Source organism: Pseudochaenichthys georgianus, chromosome 7 (assembly GCF_902827115.2).
Source record: "Pseudochaenichthys georgianus chromosome 7, fPseGeo1.2, whole genome shotgun sequence".
In the NCBI taxonomy this organism is placed as follows: Eukaryota; Metazoa; Chordata; class Actinopteri; order Perciformes; family Channichthyidae; genus Pseudochaenichthys; species Pseudochaenichthys georgianus.
In genome coordinates, this window is record NC_047509.1 from 35,777,600 (window position 1) to 35,799,652 (window position 22,053).

Below are 22,053 nucleotides of genomic sequence, written 5' to 3' on the forward strand. Positions count from 1 at the left end.
CTCAGTCTTTTTCTCAACATGCATCTTCTGTGTTGTGATCCAATATCGTGACCATAGCCTTGCCCTTTAAGAGTTATTACGAGCCCTGGCTCAGCCTTACTCACCAAGAGCCCAGCCGTTACTTTTTTTCATCATGCATCTTGTGTGTAGTGATCCAATATCGTTACCATAGCCTTGCCCTTTAACAGTTATTACGAGCCCTGGCTCAGCCTTACTCACCAAGAGCCCAGCGCCTAGCCTTCTTACAGACAAAGTCACTGATCAAGTCATTGAAGTCCAGCTTTCTAACCAACTGGCTTTCAATGGACAGCATGGCAAGACTGCAAAGCATTATGGGGGGGACAGGGCTGCGGAGCCTAAAGATGGATCTGTTGGACCTGGCACCAGGGGAGGGACAACTGATTTAGTATGAATAGCTGCTAAAAATGTACCTGCATTTATTAAATGTCAGCTAAAAGAGGAGTGAAATGAAAAACCTCTGAATTTTCTGTGAAGATATTAGGTACTTAAAGGTGGGGGTAGGTCATTTTGAATTTTTTTTATTTGAAAATACACAACAGGAACAAATGTGCCACTTCCTTACAGAGCCCCTCCTCCAACACACACGGACGCGCACATGACCAATGAGGGCACGAGATAAGTTTGTGCACAGATGGAAGGCTGACAGGCAGGTAGGCCATCCTACTGCTTTTTGTCAAAGCACTTAAGATATTCATTGCTATCGGGATGTTAAGAGCATTCCATGGAATATAACAAAAAGTGTATCTCGAGCCGGTTTCTCAAACTTACCTACCCCACCTTTAATGTCAGCAAAACATTACAATTATTATTTACAATGGACTACGCTTAGCTAACAGACTAATTCCCACCACTCATAGACCACACCCACCTTTTCTTACATACATTTAAGACATACTGTCGCCCTTTAGTTCCTCTCTCTTGTCTGTCTCTCCTTTCTTTTCTTTCTTGAAAGCCTGACTTTGTTAGTCGCTGAGACATCGTACACACGTAAGTACTAGCATCCCTGCTCAAATGCTCTCACTCTCTGCTAAACGGCCGGTGCCGCACGGCACAGCGTTTGGAGGCAGGACCAAACCAATACATGTAAATAGAGGGGGGTGTTCGATGCTTTGGATAATTAACTTTTGGAAGAAAATAAGTTAAATGAATCGTAAGTTTAGTGAGTACATTATCAATATGACGTTATATTAATGTTAATTATTGATGATTAAAGAAAGGTTACCTACAAAATTGTTCTTAATGTTCTAAAAATGTTTGGGGCCCCTGTCAGTCACGGGCCCTTAGAATCGTCATAACTTTTCACCCCCTTACGGCGCCCCTGCATTCACTTGCACTCTGACATTAGAGACTTTCTCTCATAAATGTCCGATGAGCCACAACTTTTCTTTCAAAACAAAGCTGCCAACTGGGGTGGCAGCTGGGCTGGCAAGTCCTATTTTTAGGGTGTCAGTTGCCACCCCGGTAGGTGAAACTAGGCTACTAGCTACAGTACAGATGGAACTAGATAAGCTGTTAACTCTCGCTCTGAATTATTTTTTTTAAACTCTCGCTCTGACATTTTCACACCCGCATTCCGCGAAGACCCGCCCTACTGTGCCTCTGATTCCCAGATTGTTTGGGGGGAAAAAATGCTGACGGGATGCTGAATGTGATTGGACCAATGCGTTGACAGACACACACAGACAGTGGAACAGTCGGACATGCAGAGCGCTGTTTGCAGTCTACACAGCGGATCATTTTGACTCGTTGCGTTGTGGCGATGTCTCGCAGATAACACAGATAATACAGATAATACATATGAAAAGTATAATTTGCTCAGAGTCCAGAGACAGTTGTGGTCCGGATCCGGACCGGAGTCTGGACTTTGAGGATGCCTAAGCATTTCCTCCTTGTTTCTTGTCTGGTCCTTCTCCCTGTGTTTTCCTCCCTTTCGTTAGTTTCCCTGGTGTGTCTGATTGTGTTCACCTGTTGCCCTTGTGTTTCTCCTCCCCTGCCCGGCTTTTTCTTGTCTCGTGATTACCCCTCCCTGTATTTAGTTCTATATCGTATAAGGCTTCGCCCTCTAAGGCTATCGCTATTGGGTAATCCCCTCTGCACGTGTGCAGCACTGACAGACTTATTCCACGCCCACCTATGACGTGGGCCCCACCTCCAGGCTCACTTCTGTATAAATAGGAAGTAGGCCCTACAATCCACTCCTACTTTTCTTCAGCACTCCGTTGCAGAAGCATTGACAGGCAAAACCAGTTATTTTAAGAGCTACTTACTGAAAAACAAACATTCCTCCTAAAAAGCTTTGTTTTTCTGGTAAGATGGAGACTGGGCAGGAAAGTCAAGGTTGCTTTAGGGATTGCCTCGTATGCGGGTCGGGCTATATTATGAGCTTTGACAGGCACTCACAGTGTGAGTCCTGCCTGGGAATAGAGCATGCGAACGCTGCTCTCACTCCCGGGGTATCATGCTCGCATTGTGCCCGTCTGCCGCTGGCCCTCAGACAGCAGAGAGCAGACGCTCTCGCTGCTGCAGCTGCCGAGGACGATTGGCCCGTCCAGGAGGAGTACTCCGGGGACAAAGCCCTTGATTTCCTGTATCCGAATGGCGGGCACGAGTCGGACGACTACGTCCCCTCCATTCAGGGGTCACCGGGTGAGGAGTCCCCCATTATCTCTCCCCTCCGGACGGAGGAGACAGGTAGGGGACCCGGTGTAGGTCCAGTGTATGATCCCGTGATCTCTATCTCCGCCACCACCGCATTGCCGTCGATTGGCGGGATTCTCCTGGAACTTCCGGAGATTCTATCCAAGGCGGCCGCCTGGAGAAATCTCCCCGTTCCCCTAACTCAGGAGAGCTCGCCTCCGGATGACATGTCCGGGGTGTTCTCCCGGGTACACAGGGTAAGGAGTGACCCGGTCTGGCCACGCTTCCCGGCCATAAGGAAGTACCAGGAGGGGGCGGCGGAGGACCCTGGAGCAATGAGGGCTCCGATAGGTAAAAGTGATTTTGCACTGTTTGCAATTATCTGTACGTAACAAAACAATGCTACTTTAGATATTTCTTCATAAACTTAACTGAACATCAAATCATTTGTAGATTAAATCTTGGAAACTACTCGAGACCTACATTTGGCTTTGCTGTGACCAATTTAACCCTAATAGCATACTCAACATTAATGTATGATATAAATTCAAACCTTTTGTGGTAACTACTCAGCAATCACTGATTTTCTGTATATCCTGTACTGGCTTTGATTACTACTTTACCACAGAGAAACAAGAGGCCAAGCAAGGCGGTTGTCTGCCAAACTGAGCGCACACCACACTTCAATTTATCAATAAACATGATTTCACTGTTGTAAAGCCGGCAACAGAAAACACCATTCCCTCCTCTCCACTAGGGGTCTCTGAGTTCTGCTTGCTAGCCCGTTGTCTGTCTTGCAGGATCCTGGTTGTTAAGTAGCTACACCTGGGTGGTTAGCATATAAAGCTCACTACCTTCCCACAAAGTTTACTCGGACACAGCTGTAGTTTGGACTTGGATTATGGTCATTTTCACACACGCCTACTGTACATGCTCAGATGACTGAATGACAGAGGATGACGACCCAGAATTTAGCATTGCAAGGGCTCCTTTGACAAAAAGCAATGTGATTTCCCGATTTGGATTTTAGTATATTTAGAATACATGTATACAGTATTTATGACAACTGTTTTGTTCAGAAGAATAATGTCCATATATTAACACCACTTTGGGATTTTTTAAAGCGTAGATCAATCCGAATAAATAAAAAGCTATCAGATGGCTGAGGACACCACCGTTAAGCTAACGGGAGTCGGCATGATGACGTTTGGTAAGTTATTTAGCCACTCGTTAGCAACCGTCCTTTTCAGATACATAGACAAATGTAAGTGTTGGCTTTGTAAATACGCAACTACTGGCTTGCATGTTAGCCTAAGTTTATAACCTTCCCTAACCAATTGATATTTTATATTCATGCTCTCTTTTCTACCACGGTATTTCAATTTCTTTACACACTTGCACACACTTGTTCTCCCAGGGTGGCTCTTCCCCTGTGCCACGGCCCATGTCCTACTTAGTCCTGTTTAATATTGCAACAGACAGGAAAAGGCGTGAAAGACTGAAAGAGGCAAGAGCGGATGAAAGACTGAAAGACCGTTAGAATGCTGAATGGCTTGTGTGCTATCTGATGAGAGAGTAGAAGAAGATGTAAGAGAACAACAAATAGAAACAAAACAGATCTCTTCGTTTCTGCCGGCAAAGTCACTTCCTTGCACTAAATTCATCTTTGTTAAAAAAGGTGAATTAGATCTACACTCTAGCCGTTTTCCCAGGAGCCTTTTTCGATGGACTTAATCTAAATTTCAAGCAAAGGTGTGAGCAGTGGAGCTCTTAAAAGATCTTACGGGAAATCAAGCCCACCTCCTTGTTCTTTTTTATGTGAAAAAATACATTTAAGTCTAGATTTTATGCGTAATATAAGCCCATTATTCACTAAATACAGTCACACTTTATTGCCAAGAGTTATGAGTGCATTAACCTGATAGGCCAACTTTGGCTCCTTTTCAACTGGCCCATCCAAGACACACTGTGACACTGTGCTCTGCCCAGCGCTCTGCATCCCAGTGTGTTGGCTTTGGTGCCATTTTCCCCTCACACATTAAATGTGACCTTTACTAAACCAATAAGTCCCATTAGTTCAGCCAGCCTGGCCTTATTCCAAGGGTGCCGAACACAGACGCTTCGCCACAGGTCCTGGCGTCTGATACTGACACACAAGACACCCAAAATACTGTTTTCTGAGGGATTAATGGAAAGTGAAAGTGCTGACATAACAGACGTCCTTCTGCGGACTAATATCATTGGAGACGGTTACCTTAACGGTTACCTTAACCCCAGAAATAACAGGCCATAGAATGTAGAAATTGACAAATCAAAATAAAGCAGTGTGATAAGAATGCATTAAAAATGTAAATGGTCATGACAAAGCTTTAGTATGTCGTGATTTTTGCAGAGTTTCCGCAATTGAACGAACCATTAATCTAGAAATAGGACATGTAGCTCCGCCAGAAAAATTGCCATCCTATAAGCAGGTTCAAACTATACTTCCAGTGGACTTTAGGGAGAGTGGATGTAACAAAATCCTCATATGGTTAACATGTCTGATTTACTTTTCTGTTGCAGTAGCATGCTAGCACTTAATCATGACCTGGGCCCAGACTGCTCCCTACATTTGGCTTTGATTTAGACCACCAGCAGTTACATTTGGCCCTTGCTGTATTTTGTGCAGTGCACTCCATCACTTCACGGAGCCAATGGCCTGCTGCTACGCCCAGCAGGGCAGAGTGGATCATTTAACGATCATCTCCAAGGTGGTGAGCAGCATTAGGCTTGGTGCCAAAGCCAAACCCATTGGACAACGTACCTCTGCCACACATCATGCACATCCACTGGAAGGACAGTAACACCTTGTGAAGTTTTAACAACTTTGACGTGGGTTACGGCCGCCGCCTCCTCTCTGCCCATTAACCTTTCTGTAAGTGTTTGCAGCTGTGTGTTATATGTATATGAGCTGTGCCATTGCACGGCTGCCGGCTTCCTGTCCCTCCCCGGTAGGCGTGACCGAAGATCTGGATTGGAGCATGCCGGCCCGACTCTCCAATCCCCACACACACCTTCCGGGGAAAACTACAAAACCTCGTGCACCGCAGTTAGTCGACAGAGGTCTGAATCTCTGGCAGACGGCTCTCGGTACTCTCTCCATTCATTCTGTGCTAGTTCTGTTAACGGTGGTTAACTAGGTTGTGTGTATATTTGTGCTTATTCTTGTAACTCTGTTTATCTTGTAATACAACATTAACTGTGGTTAATCTGTAGCCAGGCTGTGTTTTGGTGACTGCCTATTTTTGTTAGCCTTATTCCTTTTATCCCACTTTCGAAGTGAGGTTTTTTTTAGTTTATTTTGTTGTTAGTTATTTTGTTTATACTAACTCGTTAAAACTCTTTAAAGAGTCTCCCTTAGTTTCTTTTGTTGTTCGTTTAAACTGGTGCCTTTGTGGCCTTTCGTTTTGATTGTGGCTGTTTGTTGCCAATGTTGTTGTGCTCAGTCATTAAACAACTTCCACTTTACCAATTCCAACTGGTTATATGAGCCAAGACGTAACAACGTGCGACCGCAAAATAGTGGCAACGGTGATATACATTTCGGTGTGAGTATACAAATGTGTGTAATTGTTCACGGTTGGCCTTGAGCATTGGGAATACACATTCTAAAATCAAGAACAAATGCTGTTGATTTTCTTAAAGACATCCTATTATTCTTTTTGGGGTTTTCCCTTTCCTGTCTATAGGTTTTTGTATTTAAAGGCGAGTATCCCTTTGTTTCTCTCCAAACACTCCCTCCCTGCCTGAAACGCCTTCATGGGACTCTTTCGTTTACACCTGTGACATATTGACATCACTATGTAACACGTGTGCTTCTATTGGCTAGAACTGCTCCCCAATGTACGTGATAGGCTAAGTGTCGGGACATTCCAGACACCTCTCAAAGCGGTTGACCAATCGCAACAGAGCAGGCCAGCTAACCAATCAGAGCAGACTGTGCTCTGGTTTCAGACAGAGGGTGAAAAGAGGTGCTGCAGCACAGGCAGTATGAGAAACATAAAGAGATTTTTGTCCATTAAAGCATGGAGACATGTCACAGTAGAGGCACTACACACTGATAGGAACGTGACATGAGCATTATACATGTGCTACTGTATGTCCTCTTTAAAGTTTACTTTTACATTTGGTATTGTAAATATCTTCTTCTGCTCAGTAGAAGTTGAACGCAGTCTAATAAATCTATATTTTGAACAAGATGAAGTGATATAATGGCTAGATGTTTGATGTTTTTATAACTTATAGAGAGATTGCTGACCCTGGCATGTCATAAAAGTTAATCAACAAAGATTTTTCACAATAAAAAGCTTGTATGTGCCCACCATAACTTCCTGCCGATATGGACCATTTCAGCCAGATGGTGATAAGTGAAGGAGTGTGGGGGTATTGATAGCCATAAACAGGCTATTGTCATTCAATGGAGTCATCACATTTACATTGATGTGATGGATCAATACAACATTCTCATCACGTTTGCTCCATATCAATCATCCTCACACATTCATCGGTGTGAGAGGACTCTGCACTGAGTAGAGAGCAAGTGAGTAAAGTCCTAAGTCCTAACATTTTCATGTTGGAAAATGTAACTAAACAAAATATATAGCCTAAGTCTCTCTTGTTTGAATGCAATTGTATATGAAGAAGTTACAAATTAATCCTTGATCTTGTTGTTTTATGGCTTTTTAATAAGAAAATATGCAAATGATATGTTGATCTAGTCATTTTAAGGCACTTTAATGCGAAAAGTGTCACATTATACCTTGGTCTAGTTGTTTTGAGGCATTTTAATAAGACAAAAAACTAATTATACCTTAGCCTTGTTGTTTTGAGGCCTATTAATATGAAAAAGTTACAAATGATACCTTGGTCCTGTCCTTTTAAGGCATTTTAATACAAGAATATTTACAAATGATAACTTGATTTTCCATTTAAGCCATTTTAATGCAGAAAACGTACTATACCTATTCAACCCAGTCTCACGGCATTTCGTGTTCACCAACACGATTTTTAATCTATTGATTCGTGTTCACCAACTCGATTTGCCCCTTTTTTTCGTGTTGCACAGCACGATTTTAAAAGCAATGTATTTCTACTGCCTGCAGCACGTCTTTTTCTCCGGTCGGGTCGAGGAAGACCGGAAGCTGTGTGGTTCATAAAAACATGTTCTTACTCAAAATCAAGCCACAATTATTGCTTTTATTTTATAATCGTATAATTTCTGACTTTTGTTGCCGTCTGTGAGGAAAATAAATGGGGCTCAGAGCCTCAGGATACTGAAATCTGTATTTTTTAAATCTTTTTTTCCTTCTAATTTTGTTATTCTTTTCAAAATAACACACTGTTATTTACTCACCAATAACACTCAATTATCCTTGCTTTTATTTATTGGTTTGATTCCATAATCTCGGGCTTTTTTGGCGTCCGTCAGGAACTGAATTTCAAAATAAAAATAACCGGAAACAGACGTAGGCATTTCGAGCGATTACCCAAGATCCTCAGCTATGGTTTTAAGCTCGTTTATTGGATGTTTTAGCCGCAATGCATGCTGGGATTTGGTGTTTATATGATATGAAATCCGGAAAACATTTTAAAAGAATACAATAATACTTAATTCCGAGTGTTCTTGCTTTTCTCTTTGAAAGTCATCACATAACGGCATTGTAATACACGGTTCGGCTGCATTACATATTACAGATCTGCCGTAGTTCTTTATTTATAGAGCCCTGATGAGAAGACCTTTGGAAAAACTGAGAAAATGCCGCCGAAACTGAATACTTGACGTGGATCATAAAGCAACAACATCTTCAATTTCTCTTCACACAATACGTCTCCTTGCAGTATCAACACTAATTCGGCTGACTTTTACATTTGATCTAATTCACAGATAGGTTATATTTACACCATAACGGTGCACAGCTGATAGAAAAGGATTGTAGTTTTTAAAGATATTACTGATTTTCTTTGAATGTAAGAATGTAAATACTGAGTCTGAAATAGTATAGCAATATGCTGTAAAATTATGTGAAAGCATGAATAAAACGTGTCCTACACTAATAATACAAAGTTATTATGGCTGTGTGTACCTTGTGTGCACCGCCTAGTGGTTAAAGCACGTTAATGAATTATTGTTTTTATGTGTTATAATATAACACATAAAAACAATAATGTACTCTTAATATTTTTTTCATCAAATATTATTTGAATATTTGAATACAAATATGAAGAGTACATACTTTCATAGGGGGAAAGTAGAAGGTCTGTGATAGAAATATAGAATATAAAAAATCAAGAAGATACTATAAGTGATCTCTACAATAAAACAGTTTAGTGCAGGATGTACAAAGATATTAATAGGAGGAGGTGCAAAACAGAATAACAAATTAACCTTTATTTAAACATTAAATAACAGATTAAGGTCTTCTTTTAAATAAGAAACAAACTTTGGGGGTATCTATCTACAGATAAATATTAAGCCTGACAAAGTACTTAACGTCTAATATATTGCTTTCCTGCAATGTTAATTATGTTGAAGCACTTATTTTAACTGATATTATACATATGGATTATACTCTTATGTATGTAGATAGAATAAGAATTGTGCAGAATATGACAGTTTAATGGAGGTACACACATATTTATAGATGTCTTGTAATGCACTGTTGAGGAACCTGTGACCCATATGGAAACGTTACATTTAAACCTATACTCCTTTAAGCCTCCTGTTGTCTTCGTTCCCCCCCCCCCCTTACTTTGGTGTTCGCGGTCAAATTTGACCGGTCCTGTTTTAACTGCTATTACATTAACACAACAATCATTAATCATCACCAAATTTCATTTAACACCCTTTCAAACTGTAAATATTGTATCAGACTACTGGTACACATGAAAAACTGCAGTAAATATACAAAGAACAGACACTGAACATGTATTGTGTGTGCCAGGTGTGATCCATGTGGGGGGATGGGCACATACGAGCGGGAAATGTATCAAATTGTTCTGTGTGTGTGTGAGTGCCAGGTGTGATTAACATAAGGGGGGATGGGCACATAAGGGACACACACACATCTAGAGTGTGTGTGTGTGTGTGTGTGTGTGTGTGTGTGTGTGTGTGTGTGTGTGTGTGTGTGTGTGTGTGTGTGTGTGTGTGTGTGTGTGTGTGTGTGTGTGTGTGTGTGTGTGTGTGTGTGTGTGTGTGTGTGTGTGTGTGTGTGTGTGTGTGTGTGTGTGTGTGTGTGTGTGTGTGTGTGTGTGTGTGTGTGTATGGCGGTCATTTTTGAGCAGGAACACCATGGCTGTTACAAAGTTGACTAAATCATCCAAAATTAAATGAAAGTGGTGATCAGCAATTGTATATGTTCACAGTGTTGGGACTAACGCGTTACAAAGTAACGTTATTTTTGGCAGTAACTAGTAATCTAAGGCATTACTTTTTAAATTCAGTAACTCAGTTACCGTTACTACATGGTGCGTTACTCCGTTACTGTGTTAGTTTTTTTATATAGTCAACAGCCAGTCGAACAGAGATGAGAACTGTACTTAAGTACAGTACTTGAGTAAATGTACTTAGATACTTCCTGTGTCACATACGGAGACGGGCTGTGGGCGTGTTTGTGTTGTTTACTAACAAGACTATCATGGCGGCGGCGGAGCTCAAGTCTAGTTTCTCCACCTGGAGATATTCTCACTATTTCACTTTTGTCGAGCACAAAGAAAAGAACGTTTTAGTTAAATGTAAGTTGTGTCCTGGCGGGTCAAAGAGCCTATCTACTGCCTAGTAGTAGCTAAGACCACAGAGACTCAGCCGACGCCACTCCACCTCCACCTGCACCTAAGCAACAGCGGCTGGATTTTAACCAAGGGACCGCTAGCCAGGGAAAAGTCGATAAAGCCATTGCACGGTATGTTGTAGAACAACACACTCTCACTCCCTAAGCGTCCAATAGCGACGTTTGGTCAGTGTCCGTGGCGTCCAATTGTGACGCTCCTAGGCTCCTTCAGCGTCATAAAGAGACGCAAATAGCTTTCAACTGATTGCAATGTATTCCCATCTGCGTCGGGATTTGACGCTCATGGAAGCACGACATTCGTTTATGTCGGCTGCCCTTAAAGGTAATGTGAGCGTCCATTCCCAGGAGTAAAGGATGGCAGAAGACACTACACTACCCAGAATCCCCAGCTATCGTTTGGACTACACCATGTGCTCCTGACAAACCCCGTGATAGTCCTCAAGCTCTGTGATTGGAGAGTGTGCTCCGAGGGTTAAGCCAGCCTCGAACAGCACTTGAAATGGGATGGAACCACGGCAGACTGTCCAAAACTGGATTTGAACGGGTCCACCGCGTCCCCCCTCCCCCACCCCGTCCCCAGAAATACACATGCTGGCTATACTGTTTCGCAACATGTTCTCTATGGCACGTCTCTACTGGGAGTTGTAGTTTTAAAAGACGTTTTCGTATTTCCCATAATAAGAAGTTGCCAGTATTAAACTGTGTACATCCCTGGAGGTTTAGGGGAAAGGAAACACTCACATTTAAAACATATAATTAATAAATGGGTGAAAATTGCTTGTGCCCAATATGGGCAGTATTACTATATATACCCACATGCCAGCTAAAGTCAGAAGAGCTTTATTTAACAGCTGGTCTTATGTGTGTGACCCCTGTGATAACATTACATTACATTAATTGATAAGCCTGAAACATGCACTTGTCAAGGTTCAGAGGCACATTTTGCAAATATGGCAGTAGCCATCGATCAGCTTAAGATAAGATATACTTTATTGATCCCAAGTTGGAACATTTGCGTTACATCAGCATGTGTAACAGTTAAATATGCAGTTGTGTTTATTTGAAAATCATTTAGTATAATCACACAAATTCTGTGTTTTATATTCAACAATTCTGTGTTCTTTATTTATTGATTGTTCAATACCTGACAAGGCCGGAGATGAAATATCTACATACATCTATAAGAGTATAATACATTATGTATAATATCAGTTAAAATAAGTGCTTCAACATAGTTAACATTGCTGGAGGTATGCACAAATATTGATAGATGTCTTGTAATGCACTATTGAGGAACCTGCAACCCAAGTTTTTCATTCAGTGCAGAACTACACCACAGTTGTGTAGGCCTATTATGATATGTCAATAAACCTTAGAAAATCTTGAAATCTTGAAAGGGATGTGCAAAATAGTCATTACATACAGTCTTTAATTAACAATTAATAGAGAATAACGAGTAATGAATACTTTATAGGGATCGTATTAATATCTAATAATAAAAATATTGAAATTCAATAACATGCTTTAACCACCAGGTGTCCCTTTATATCAACTGTGCACCTTTATGGTGTAAATACAGCCTATCTACCAATTGGATCAAATATAAAAGTGAGCCGAATTAGTGTTGATACTGCAAGGAGACGCATTGTGTGAAAAGAAATGTAAGATGTTGTTTAATGGCTGATATATTTATGATCCACGTCACGTTTTCAGTTCCTCATGTTTGTCTTCTCATCAGGGCTCTATAAATACAGAACTACGGCAGATATGTAATATGTAATGCAGCCGAACCGTGTATTACAATGCCGTTATGTGATGACTTTCAAAGAGAAACGCAAGCACACTCGGAATAAGGTATTATTATTATTTCGGTCTGTTTCCGGTATTTGTTAATGACGGTGTGCTCTGAGATGTGAGACTGGAATTGCACAGGGGGGAAATAACGTAGGCTATCTTTAGATGCGGATTTTGTTAAACTAATATGTTTAGGCTGTGGACCAACACTATACATTGACGGGGAAGGGGGTAGCAATAAAGATAACACCATTAAACAGTTACACAACATAACAGAAATAATATCGATAGCAGCGTCCCTAGCAACCACCTTGGTAACAATGAAAACGTCGCGATTTCCTGAAGTAATCTTCGTAATAACTAGCAAACTAAAGATCATGTACATCCACTGCACACATAATCTGAAATAACAACTCATATTTCTCGCATCAAATGACATCAAAACGCATTTTAATGGCCAAACTAACTTTAAAATAGGCATTTTACACCTAGAATAAAACGAAGTTCGGCCATGTTTTCTTTTTCTGCAGGGAGACATTTGAAGATCACGTGACATAGACGCCAGCCATAAACGGGGTTTGTCAAACAGAGCACATGGTGTAGGCCAAACGATAGCTGGGGATTCTGGGTAGTGTAGTGTCTTCTGCCATCCTTTACTCAGAAAACACATTTGTTTCTCCGAATCGAAGGGGAAAAATACAAAAGCATTGCACACAATTTAAACCAATCAATGTTGTGTAATTAACAAGGATAATCTGGTGTTTTTTAGTCGATGAGTAGTGCAGATATCACTGTAAAATCAATCGACAGTAAGAGGAGTACTTACTTCCGGGTGTAAAATTATCCGTTATCCAATGGGAATGGATGCTCACATTGCCTTTAAGGGCAGCCGGCATAAACGAATGCCGTGCTTCCATGAGCGTCAAATCCCGACGCAGATGGGAATACATTGCAATCAGTTGAAAGCTATTTGCGTCCCTTTATGACGCTGAAGGAGCCTAGGAGCGTCACAATTGGACGCCACGGACACTGACCAAACGTCGCTATTGGACGCTTAGGGAGTGAGAGTGTGTTGTGTAGAACACATGCAGGCTGTTGCTACAGTGGAGTCACCCGCTTTCAGGGAGCTAGTTAGCATGATAGCATGTCCGGGCGGCACACGGCATATGGGACAGAAAACTTTTTCCAACTACCTGGAGAAAGAATATACAAAAATGTAAATCCAGCAAATATCGATGCTATCCAGATTGCATATAATGCATGTCAAGTTGATCAACAGATTGTATTATTCTCCAATGCAATAACAGTACTGAAATGAAGGCATTAATATAATGGGAGCCCTTTTTCTAAGTAACTAAAAAGTTACTTTTCACAGTAACGCATTACTTTTTGGTGTAAGTAAAGTAACTGAGTTACTTTTGAAATAAACTAACTAGTAATGGTAACTAGTTACTGGTTTTCAGTAACTAGCACAACACTGTATGTTCACATGTCTAATGTGAAGGATATCATAAGGCCTTAATGCAATCGAATGTAAAACAAAAAAGTTGTGATTGATGAAAGTAGAAAATCGGTCAGATTTGAGCCGAAGACAGCAGGAGGGTTAAAGGCATTTTAATACAAAACAAATTGAAATGATACATTTAAGTAGGATTTCCAATGCAAGATTGTAGTTAATTGTGGTGAAGTTTTTCATTAGACTATGAATGACTTTTCCCCACTGCATTTCATGTATGTCCTGCTTGAGTAATGGCTTGTGGAAGGACCTGGGTCCCATTCCTGTTAAGTCATGAAGATTTAGATAGAGAGAGTACATTTCTTACGTCTGCTTTTCTGTCTCATTATTGCTGATCTCAGAGCACCTTTTCAACACACTCGGCAGAACGGAGCACAGAGTGGGCAGACGAGGATGAGGAAAGGAACAATACAGGAGGAAAAAAAGTGCTGATCTCTCTCTATCTCTGTCTCCCCCTTCCCTTTCTCCCTCCCTCTCATGCTGACTGTTTCTGTACAGAAAACTCACTCCCACGCTATTCTGCCTGGCCTATTTATCACATTGATCCGTTTATAAAGAAGTCGGGTGCACACAGGAGGCTCTCTAGAAATGCACCTACGAGAAAGAATCGTGATTTATTTGCTCCTTCTGAAAGATACGCTCATGCTACTCACAGGTGTAGTCTCGCTGACATGGTCATGTTACGCACTTGGCCTTGTGGCATCTAATCGCCTTGGATTACAACCCGATTCCTGATGTTCCTGTGTGAGCTATTCAGAGATCATACAATATGGGCAATTGACTGTATATCCTGTTAGTGGAATAAAACTGCTTAAAACTCAGCGGAAACAATTAGTGGATTAATGTCATTTTATGATTCATATTTTAGTGAAGCAAAATTGCAAAACTGATACGATTTTGAACGTCAATCACTGCTTTTCTTCAGCACCTGTGATAGTAAACTGAATATTGGTGCAGTGATGAAGGCATCGCAAGGGCTCCCTTCAATGGGATGTTTCCATTGGATTTTAGAATATTGCAGAAAGTAAAACTGCAACAGTGCATGGCCTTTACCCTGCAGCGTGCTGATTTCAGACAATGGATCTGCAGCACACACACGTTGCTTCTTATTGCTACAATCACCAGTCCTGTAAGAACCTGCTGGTCCTAAGCATACTGACCTCAGGAGTCTGCAACGCTGTTTCATGATGTCACTACTCTAGCCTTCACGTAGGAATTTCATATGGTCATGTGCTTGTCCTATCTAACATACCTTTGCTGTTTAATGTGGAGATCAAAAGGCTGCAGCGATGACTGTAAAGATGCATTGGTTCACTGACTAAAAAGTCTAAAATAAAAGAATGCATTCATTGGACTATACACCAGTGTGTGCAGCAACACTTGTGTGTAGTCTGTTCCTGGCTAATATACTGGATGCTACTTCTTAGTTAGTCCATCCTTTTCCGAAACACAAATCTGTATCTATGCAGGATATCATTTTACTACAGTAACCTACCTGCTACCACACTTCCTTCCATTTTACTAAATGTTACAATCTTACTTGAATGTGTACTTCTGTAAATTGTAATATTTTAAATATTAAAATAGAGACGGGAAAGAAAATAGAAAACTATCTAAACGTTGCTGTTCAAATGTAAACTCTCCCTCTGTTGGATGAATAAAGGAATTATGATTCTGTTTACAAATGCATGTGAAATATCCTATTACCTATATGGTGATGTAAAGCAACATCAACACTCCTGGCTGCCTGCAAAGTGTGTTTTGTGCACTTTAAACACTGTGTTTAATCGAGCTTCTGGTGTTTTTTTTGCATTTCTTTGCCTGAAAAACACGAAATAAAGCATTTTCTCAACAATGCCAGGATCACCTACCGCACAGCAGCTGCATCCAGGCGCAGGTCTTGTAAACAGTGCAGGTGTTGCAGAAGAAGAAGAGCATCATGCAGGCGATGCAGCTGAGGGTGAGCACCATGGACAGCAACACGAACACCGAGGCCGCCTTGAAGGCTCCGGATGGGATGGAACTGAAGTCGGAGAAGCTGCCCACGCAGGCGAACTCCCGGTTGGGCGACGGCCCGGTGCCCACGCAGTAGTGGAAGAGACCGAAGTAGCCGGCCTGCGGCGTGTTGACGCTGTCTCCGATCCAGTAGGGCTGGATGAACACCACCACGTTGACGATGGCGAAGCAGATGGTGAAGATGGCCCACAGCACCCCGATGGCCCGGGAGTTGCGCATGTAATTGTCATGGTAGATCTTGGAGGCTTCTTGGGAAGGCAACATGTTTGGGTTTTGTACTGTATCTCTCTTTCCACCCCCTCGTAGAAGAAAACAACTCTATATCAAATGTGCTTAGATTTCCCGCACTTTGGCTATTGTTAAAGGCTATTAAGTGGGCCTACATAACCACACGGTAGAAAAATGTAACCTGCAAATGTGTGTGTGATATCACAAGGCTGAACATGGTAAAAGTGAATGAGGGGGAAATGCTACATCGGAGCAGTAGAAAAAAATCATAGCCATATCTACACCACTATAATGAATCATTTACCAAGACCAGTGATTCAACATTGCTGTCTAAGGCTCGCTTTTTTGGGGCTACACCATGAAGATTGAAAAAAATCCATATAAACAGGATTTCCCCCTGTAATGTCACAGTGGAGGTGGGTTAAAGCTGGGTTTCATCCTCATCCATCAGTGCGGAGCATCCTTCGGGATGTCCTTTTATTACCGATCCGTGAGAGGGGCACGTGCGTCTCGGTGCCGTTCTAGCGCCAGCGGTGGAGCCCGTTTTTACCTTCCGAGGCATCCGTGGGGGAGGGGGGTGCTCACCCTTTTCCCCTCCGGTAGCCTTCAGTGTCCACGCGAAAAATGAAAAAAAAGAAATAAAACCGGTTTCAACACGAGCCCTCTGTCAAATCTCAACAGTCCTTTCTCGCAAATCCGACATCCTCCACCGCCTCGACTCCATTATCATCATGTTTTTTGTCGGAGCCTTTATCCAGTATGTCTCCTCTCCCTCTCTCCCCCCTCTCTTTCTTTCTCCGTCCTCCTCCTCCCGTTTCTCTGCGCGCACCCCCCGGAATATGCTGATGTTGTACTGATGACAGCGATGGAGCGCGTTCTCGTATACGCGGGTGCAGCACCATGAGTACAGGGGGGCATTTGTATTAAAAAGCGCGTTCCCGTGCCTGTTCACCTTCAATTTGAACGTTTGGATGATCAATAAGTGTTTCCTAAGAAGAGGTGGCATTACAAATCATGGAGCCATATGTAGGAAGACCTTTTTGAATCTTCAAGTCTTGTTAGTTGTTGTGTTGTTATTAGAAGTGGTGGAAGAAGTACTCGGACCCATTACTTAAATTAAGCAACATTGAAAAAATACTCTTTCAAAATCCAAGTAAAACTACAAAAGTATTGGCAAGTATGAAACAAAAAAAAGTATACTTGAATTGCGTTATGGCTGATTTAAGAATACTGTATTAAACGACTGGATTATGGTTATATTAATATCGCATACTTTTCATGCTGTTACTGGATGTCTAACAGCATCCATGTCTTTGCCTCGAATTATATGTGAACGTTTGTTTATAAATTGATTTATATTATATATTATTTCATAATATAAATCTGTAAAGTAATTTGTAACACTGTGAGTTAAATGTATTGGAGTAAAAAGTATGGTTCCAAAAGGTACTAGAAGTATAAAGTACATTTGAAATAGTCAGAAAAAGTGCAAGTACCTCAACATTGTACTTAAGTTCAGTAGTAAATGGACTTTATTATAGTCCACCACTGGTTATAAGATGCAATGATGCTAATACTGTAATACTTTGACTACACTTTGAGTGACTCTATTAGGCTTCCATAATAACGGATTACATGAACCGGGATTACAAAATCAAGATGCAGAACATCTATAACTGTATTCCCTTACAGTTACAAAAAAAGACATCATCAGATTCCTGTTATTTCTCTAAAGCATGGGGATTACAAGCAGGGTTATAATATTACAACAAATATAAAAGGAGTTTATAGTGTTTGTTGTAAAAGGACGCCTACTGCCTGCATCTGCTTTATGGTTTTCACTTTCTGTATTCAGCAGGTGAACCTAAGAGTTCATCAAATAGTGTGTGTGAGCTTAACTGTGTGTGTTAAACTAAAACGGAGCATTTTCTGTCAGCTCAGATTCTATTTCTACCTTTTTAAACTGTAGTCTGTGCTCATGTGTTTCAGTGTCGGTGATAGGCTCCAGCCTGAATGAGCTTCATGACAGGCAGCTTTTCCTATGAATACAATCATTTTCTATCCTAAATATCTTAGTTTCTTATTTTCTAAGGTCATATTATTCTGGTGTTCTACATAACACACTTAAAACATCTCTTGGATTTGTCTTTTCTCTCTTTTTTATTTGCATTGCTTTTGATATTGAAGCAATGGAAAAGTAAATTGAAATATTGTGAAAACGTTGAAGCTTTTCCTTTTTAATCCATCACGTCAGTCTATATGTACTTTTAAATGGGTGTTCCACATTATAAACATCCCCCTTATTAGATCCTTGTATCGGTGAACATTATTCACAAAGTTATTCAAAGAGCTCTTTAGGTGAAAAACTATAAGCAGCAGGGAGGAGGACCTTTGAGAGGCTTGAGAGTTTCTTAAGCCGGAGAACATGGCAGACGAACAAAGAGGCAGGAGACAAATCCCATACCTTTCAATGAGCACGGTTGTCTGGGAGACTTCAACACTGCGTTTACTTTTTAGTTAATTCTTTGAGAAAGTGAAGTGTTTTACAAGCTCAGAACTACATGTTACTACTTAGTTTAGGGAACACAAGTACTTGGTTGGGTTGAGGAAACATCATGGTTAAGTATTATTAAACATTGACTCACTGTTCCACAGAAATAAACAGTGTGTTGCCTGATAGTCAGGTTTTTAGTTTGACCACCCCATGGATGTAGTAAGGAAGGAGGAACTGTGCACAGCTTTGGAGTGGGGGGCCTCTTCATTCCTATGCAAGGTGCTCAGTGGCGCATTAAACCAAACTGACAGACATCTCTTTCCCAATGTAAGTCAATAATGGCATCCATGATGACTGACTAAGAAGTTGTAATACCACCGTTTGGCCAACACGCAAATTGGCTTTGTCACCTGGGGGCTTGATCCACACCCCTAAGACTCTTTATACTATGTCACCTGTCTTTCTCCTTTACTCACGTCATCATTTAAATGACTGCCATCAAAAGGGTGGCAACACTGACACTACAGTGGTACGTGGAGGGTCATTGTTTGACATGTAGGGCCACTGAACAACACAATAGTGAGAATGCCTTTGGAGGAACCAGTAATCATTATGTTATGGGTGAACATTACACAATATCTCCCTATGAGCATTAAACGACCGCCCTAGAGCAGATGGCATTACAGTATTGACTTCCTGTCTTCTGCATTCAGCAGACCTTTTAAAAAAAAAATTCTTTAAGGCCAGATGTTACCTTTACTATCGAAGCCTTCATTCTCTGTCCATTAGAATATCCGTTACTCACTCTGGGGAGAAACGCATCTGCCCTGGAGCTAGAACATCCAGGGGAAACTAGGCCAAGACGGCGGTCAGTGTGAGAGTGTGTGTGCTCCAGAGGTGGAACATATAGAGACTGTTGCGTAAGATGGGCCCAAACGTGTTCCTGAAGAAAGTATTTGACCCAACAAACAGCGGCGAAGTCAGAGGAGAAAAAGAACATTCCCCTATGTCGCTACATGCATGCTTGACAATTCCTATAGTGATCCGATTAATAATGCACGAGCACATTTCTTTCTGTGTTACCTTCTGGCCAGCGCCTTTCTCTCCGAACACACTGGCACATCTGGACGCTGTCTAAACAAACCTGTATTTTTGCCCTCTCCTTTCACAGCGCTATGTTCCTCCATCCTGAGGCCTCCTGTCACCTGTGAGCAGCAGCAGGGGAGTTGTGTGTGTGTGTGTGTGTGTGTGTGTGTGTGTGTGTGTGTGTGTGTGTGTGTGTGTGTGTGTGTGTGTGTGTGTGTGTGTGTGTGTGTGTGTGTGTGTGTGTGTGTGTGTGTGTGTGTGTGTGTGTGTGTGTGTGTGTGTGTGTGTGTGTGTGTGTGTGTGTTCTAGTCTTATTTTCACATGTTCACGTACCACCATAGTGTGTGGGGATGTGAGCATGTGCTAAAATTGGCAGTGAGAGCAAAAAGGTATAGTGTGGCTGCCAACGTGAGGACATGTCAGTGGGAGGAAATAGACTTGTACGCCTCTTGAGGGATGAGAGGTGTTTTCAGAGACAGGAAACGGAGGGTTTGTGAATTGTATGTGTGAATATGTGCATGACTGCACTCGTGTGTGTTGACCTACAGTATTGAGTGGCAGATGATTTAAAGACATGATGTTGCCTCCATGCGTGTGTCGAACTGTGCAAATGTGATGTTTTTCCTCTTGCTATTGTAGTATTCGAATTATAACAATACTGTATACATAAGCCTTGAGGATGTCAGTTTGACACACACTATTTATTTTCATGTCAGCACATACTATAGTGTTCAACTGATCTTGTCTAAGCTTGCCATCTACTGGATAAAAAGTGAACTGCACGCATGTAATGGAAAATTAGCTTAAAGGGGCCCTATTGAAGTTTGGGGGGCTTTCCCTCTCCTGTAGTGTTATATAGGATGTTGTGTATGTACATGGTCTGCAAAGGCTAAAATCCCTGTGTTCCCTCCAGAGGGAGTTTCTCTCCCACACACTCCCCCCCTGCCTGAAATGCCTCCATTGGACTCCTTTGTTTACTTCCGTAAGATAGTGACATCACTATGTAACACTTGCTTTTCTATTGGTTAGCGCTCCAACACATTATATGTGATAGGCCCAACTCTGTGTCAAAGTTGGGACATTTCCGACACATCTCTAAGCGGTTGACCAATCACAACAGAGCCGGCCAGCTAACCAATCAGAGCAGACTGGGCTCTGGTTTCAGACAGAGGGGGAAAAGAGGTGCTGCAGCACAGGCAGTATGAGAAAAATAAACAGCTTTCTGAACATTAAAGCATGGACACATGTAGAGACACAAAATACAAATATGAACCTGAAAATGAGCAGGAAAAAATACCCTTTAAATCTTTACATTATTATCCCGAGACCTAAGTCAGTGGAGGAAAAGGTGGGGAAATACAACTGCCTATTGGGGTCATAGTAGGTAAATAAAGGTACATTAAAAAAACATTATATACAAAATGCAAGCAGTGCTCATGATAAAAGTAACTCAATGCTTTTTTTTAAACTATGCAGGGGTAGGGCCAGTTCTCCTGTAACACTGTTGTTGGACCCCCCTGGGGCCCCCCTGCAGAAGAAAAGGTGACGATACAATTTGTGATTGTGTTTCAGCACTTAAGCGACAACATTTTTATTTATTTTTCTTCCAATAATGTAATTTTATAAAATTGCAACTAAGTCATTGACACAACTTCTGATGGTACAACAAACACCAAACATGTTATTTTATGTTTTTATTTTCTTGTACCAGAACCGCCACCGCTTCCAATACTGATGTTGCATGTGAGTCATGAAAATATAGGAATTGAAGTTATTATTTGCTTTTTCATGTAATTAAGTACATGTGATGTTTTAAATGGACTATATTTGAGGTGGAAACCATTTCCATACAAAGTAGTGTATTGAAAACAGTTGCGATGTTGTGAACTGAACACTAGAAGGGAGCATTTCATCACAGCTGGTATATCGTCCAGACTGCTCTGTATTTCAAAGAAATGTCCCCCTCATACAGTTACACCTACCTCCATGTTATTGCTCTCCATAATTGCATCGCAGACATCTTCATAACTCAGCCTTTGAACTGCTAAGGCATTACATCCAGCTCCTAAGCAATATTCAGAAAAAGCAATAACTCTGAGAGAGATTTGCTGTGTGGGTGTTTCAACTCGACGGCATGTGGGTATAATTGTGTACTAAGATCAGAATTCACCCCACACACTCTGACCCTCGACCCTGGAACAATAACTGAAACAACCATGAGTATATTGCCTCCTTTGAGATCAGGCTCATATGGTTTACTCACAGCTTCAGCTTTTGTTTTGCTCTCTGTTTCTGATGCTTTATTGGACTCAAAGTGTGCTCAGAATGCTGCTCCAGCTGATCAGAGGCTGCGTGTTGGCAGTGTTTGTGCCAAGTATGGGGCCATTCGGACACGGGCCTCGAGAATCAAATATGCTGTCACATCATCAAAGGCA

General features: G+C 41.5%; 1 protein-coding gene across 1 annotated transcript in view; it reads right to left on the reverse strand.

Annotated features, from left to right (window-relative positions):
- Positions 1-16,856, reverse strand: part of LOC117448918 (LHFPL tetraspan subfamily member 4 protein-like) — a 55,619-nt gene extending 38,763 nt beyond the window's left edge. The window contains exon 1 of the mRNA XM_071203640.1: positions 15,666-16,856. Within this exon, the coding sequence (XP_071059741.1) occupies positions 15,666-16,074 (409 nt within the window). The 5' untranslated portion in view covers positions 16,075-16,856. The remainder of the gene's footprint in view (positions 1-15,665) is intronic.
- Between the last annotated feature and the right edge of the window lie 5,197 nt (positions 16,857-22,053).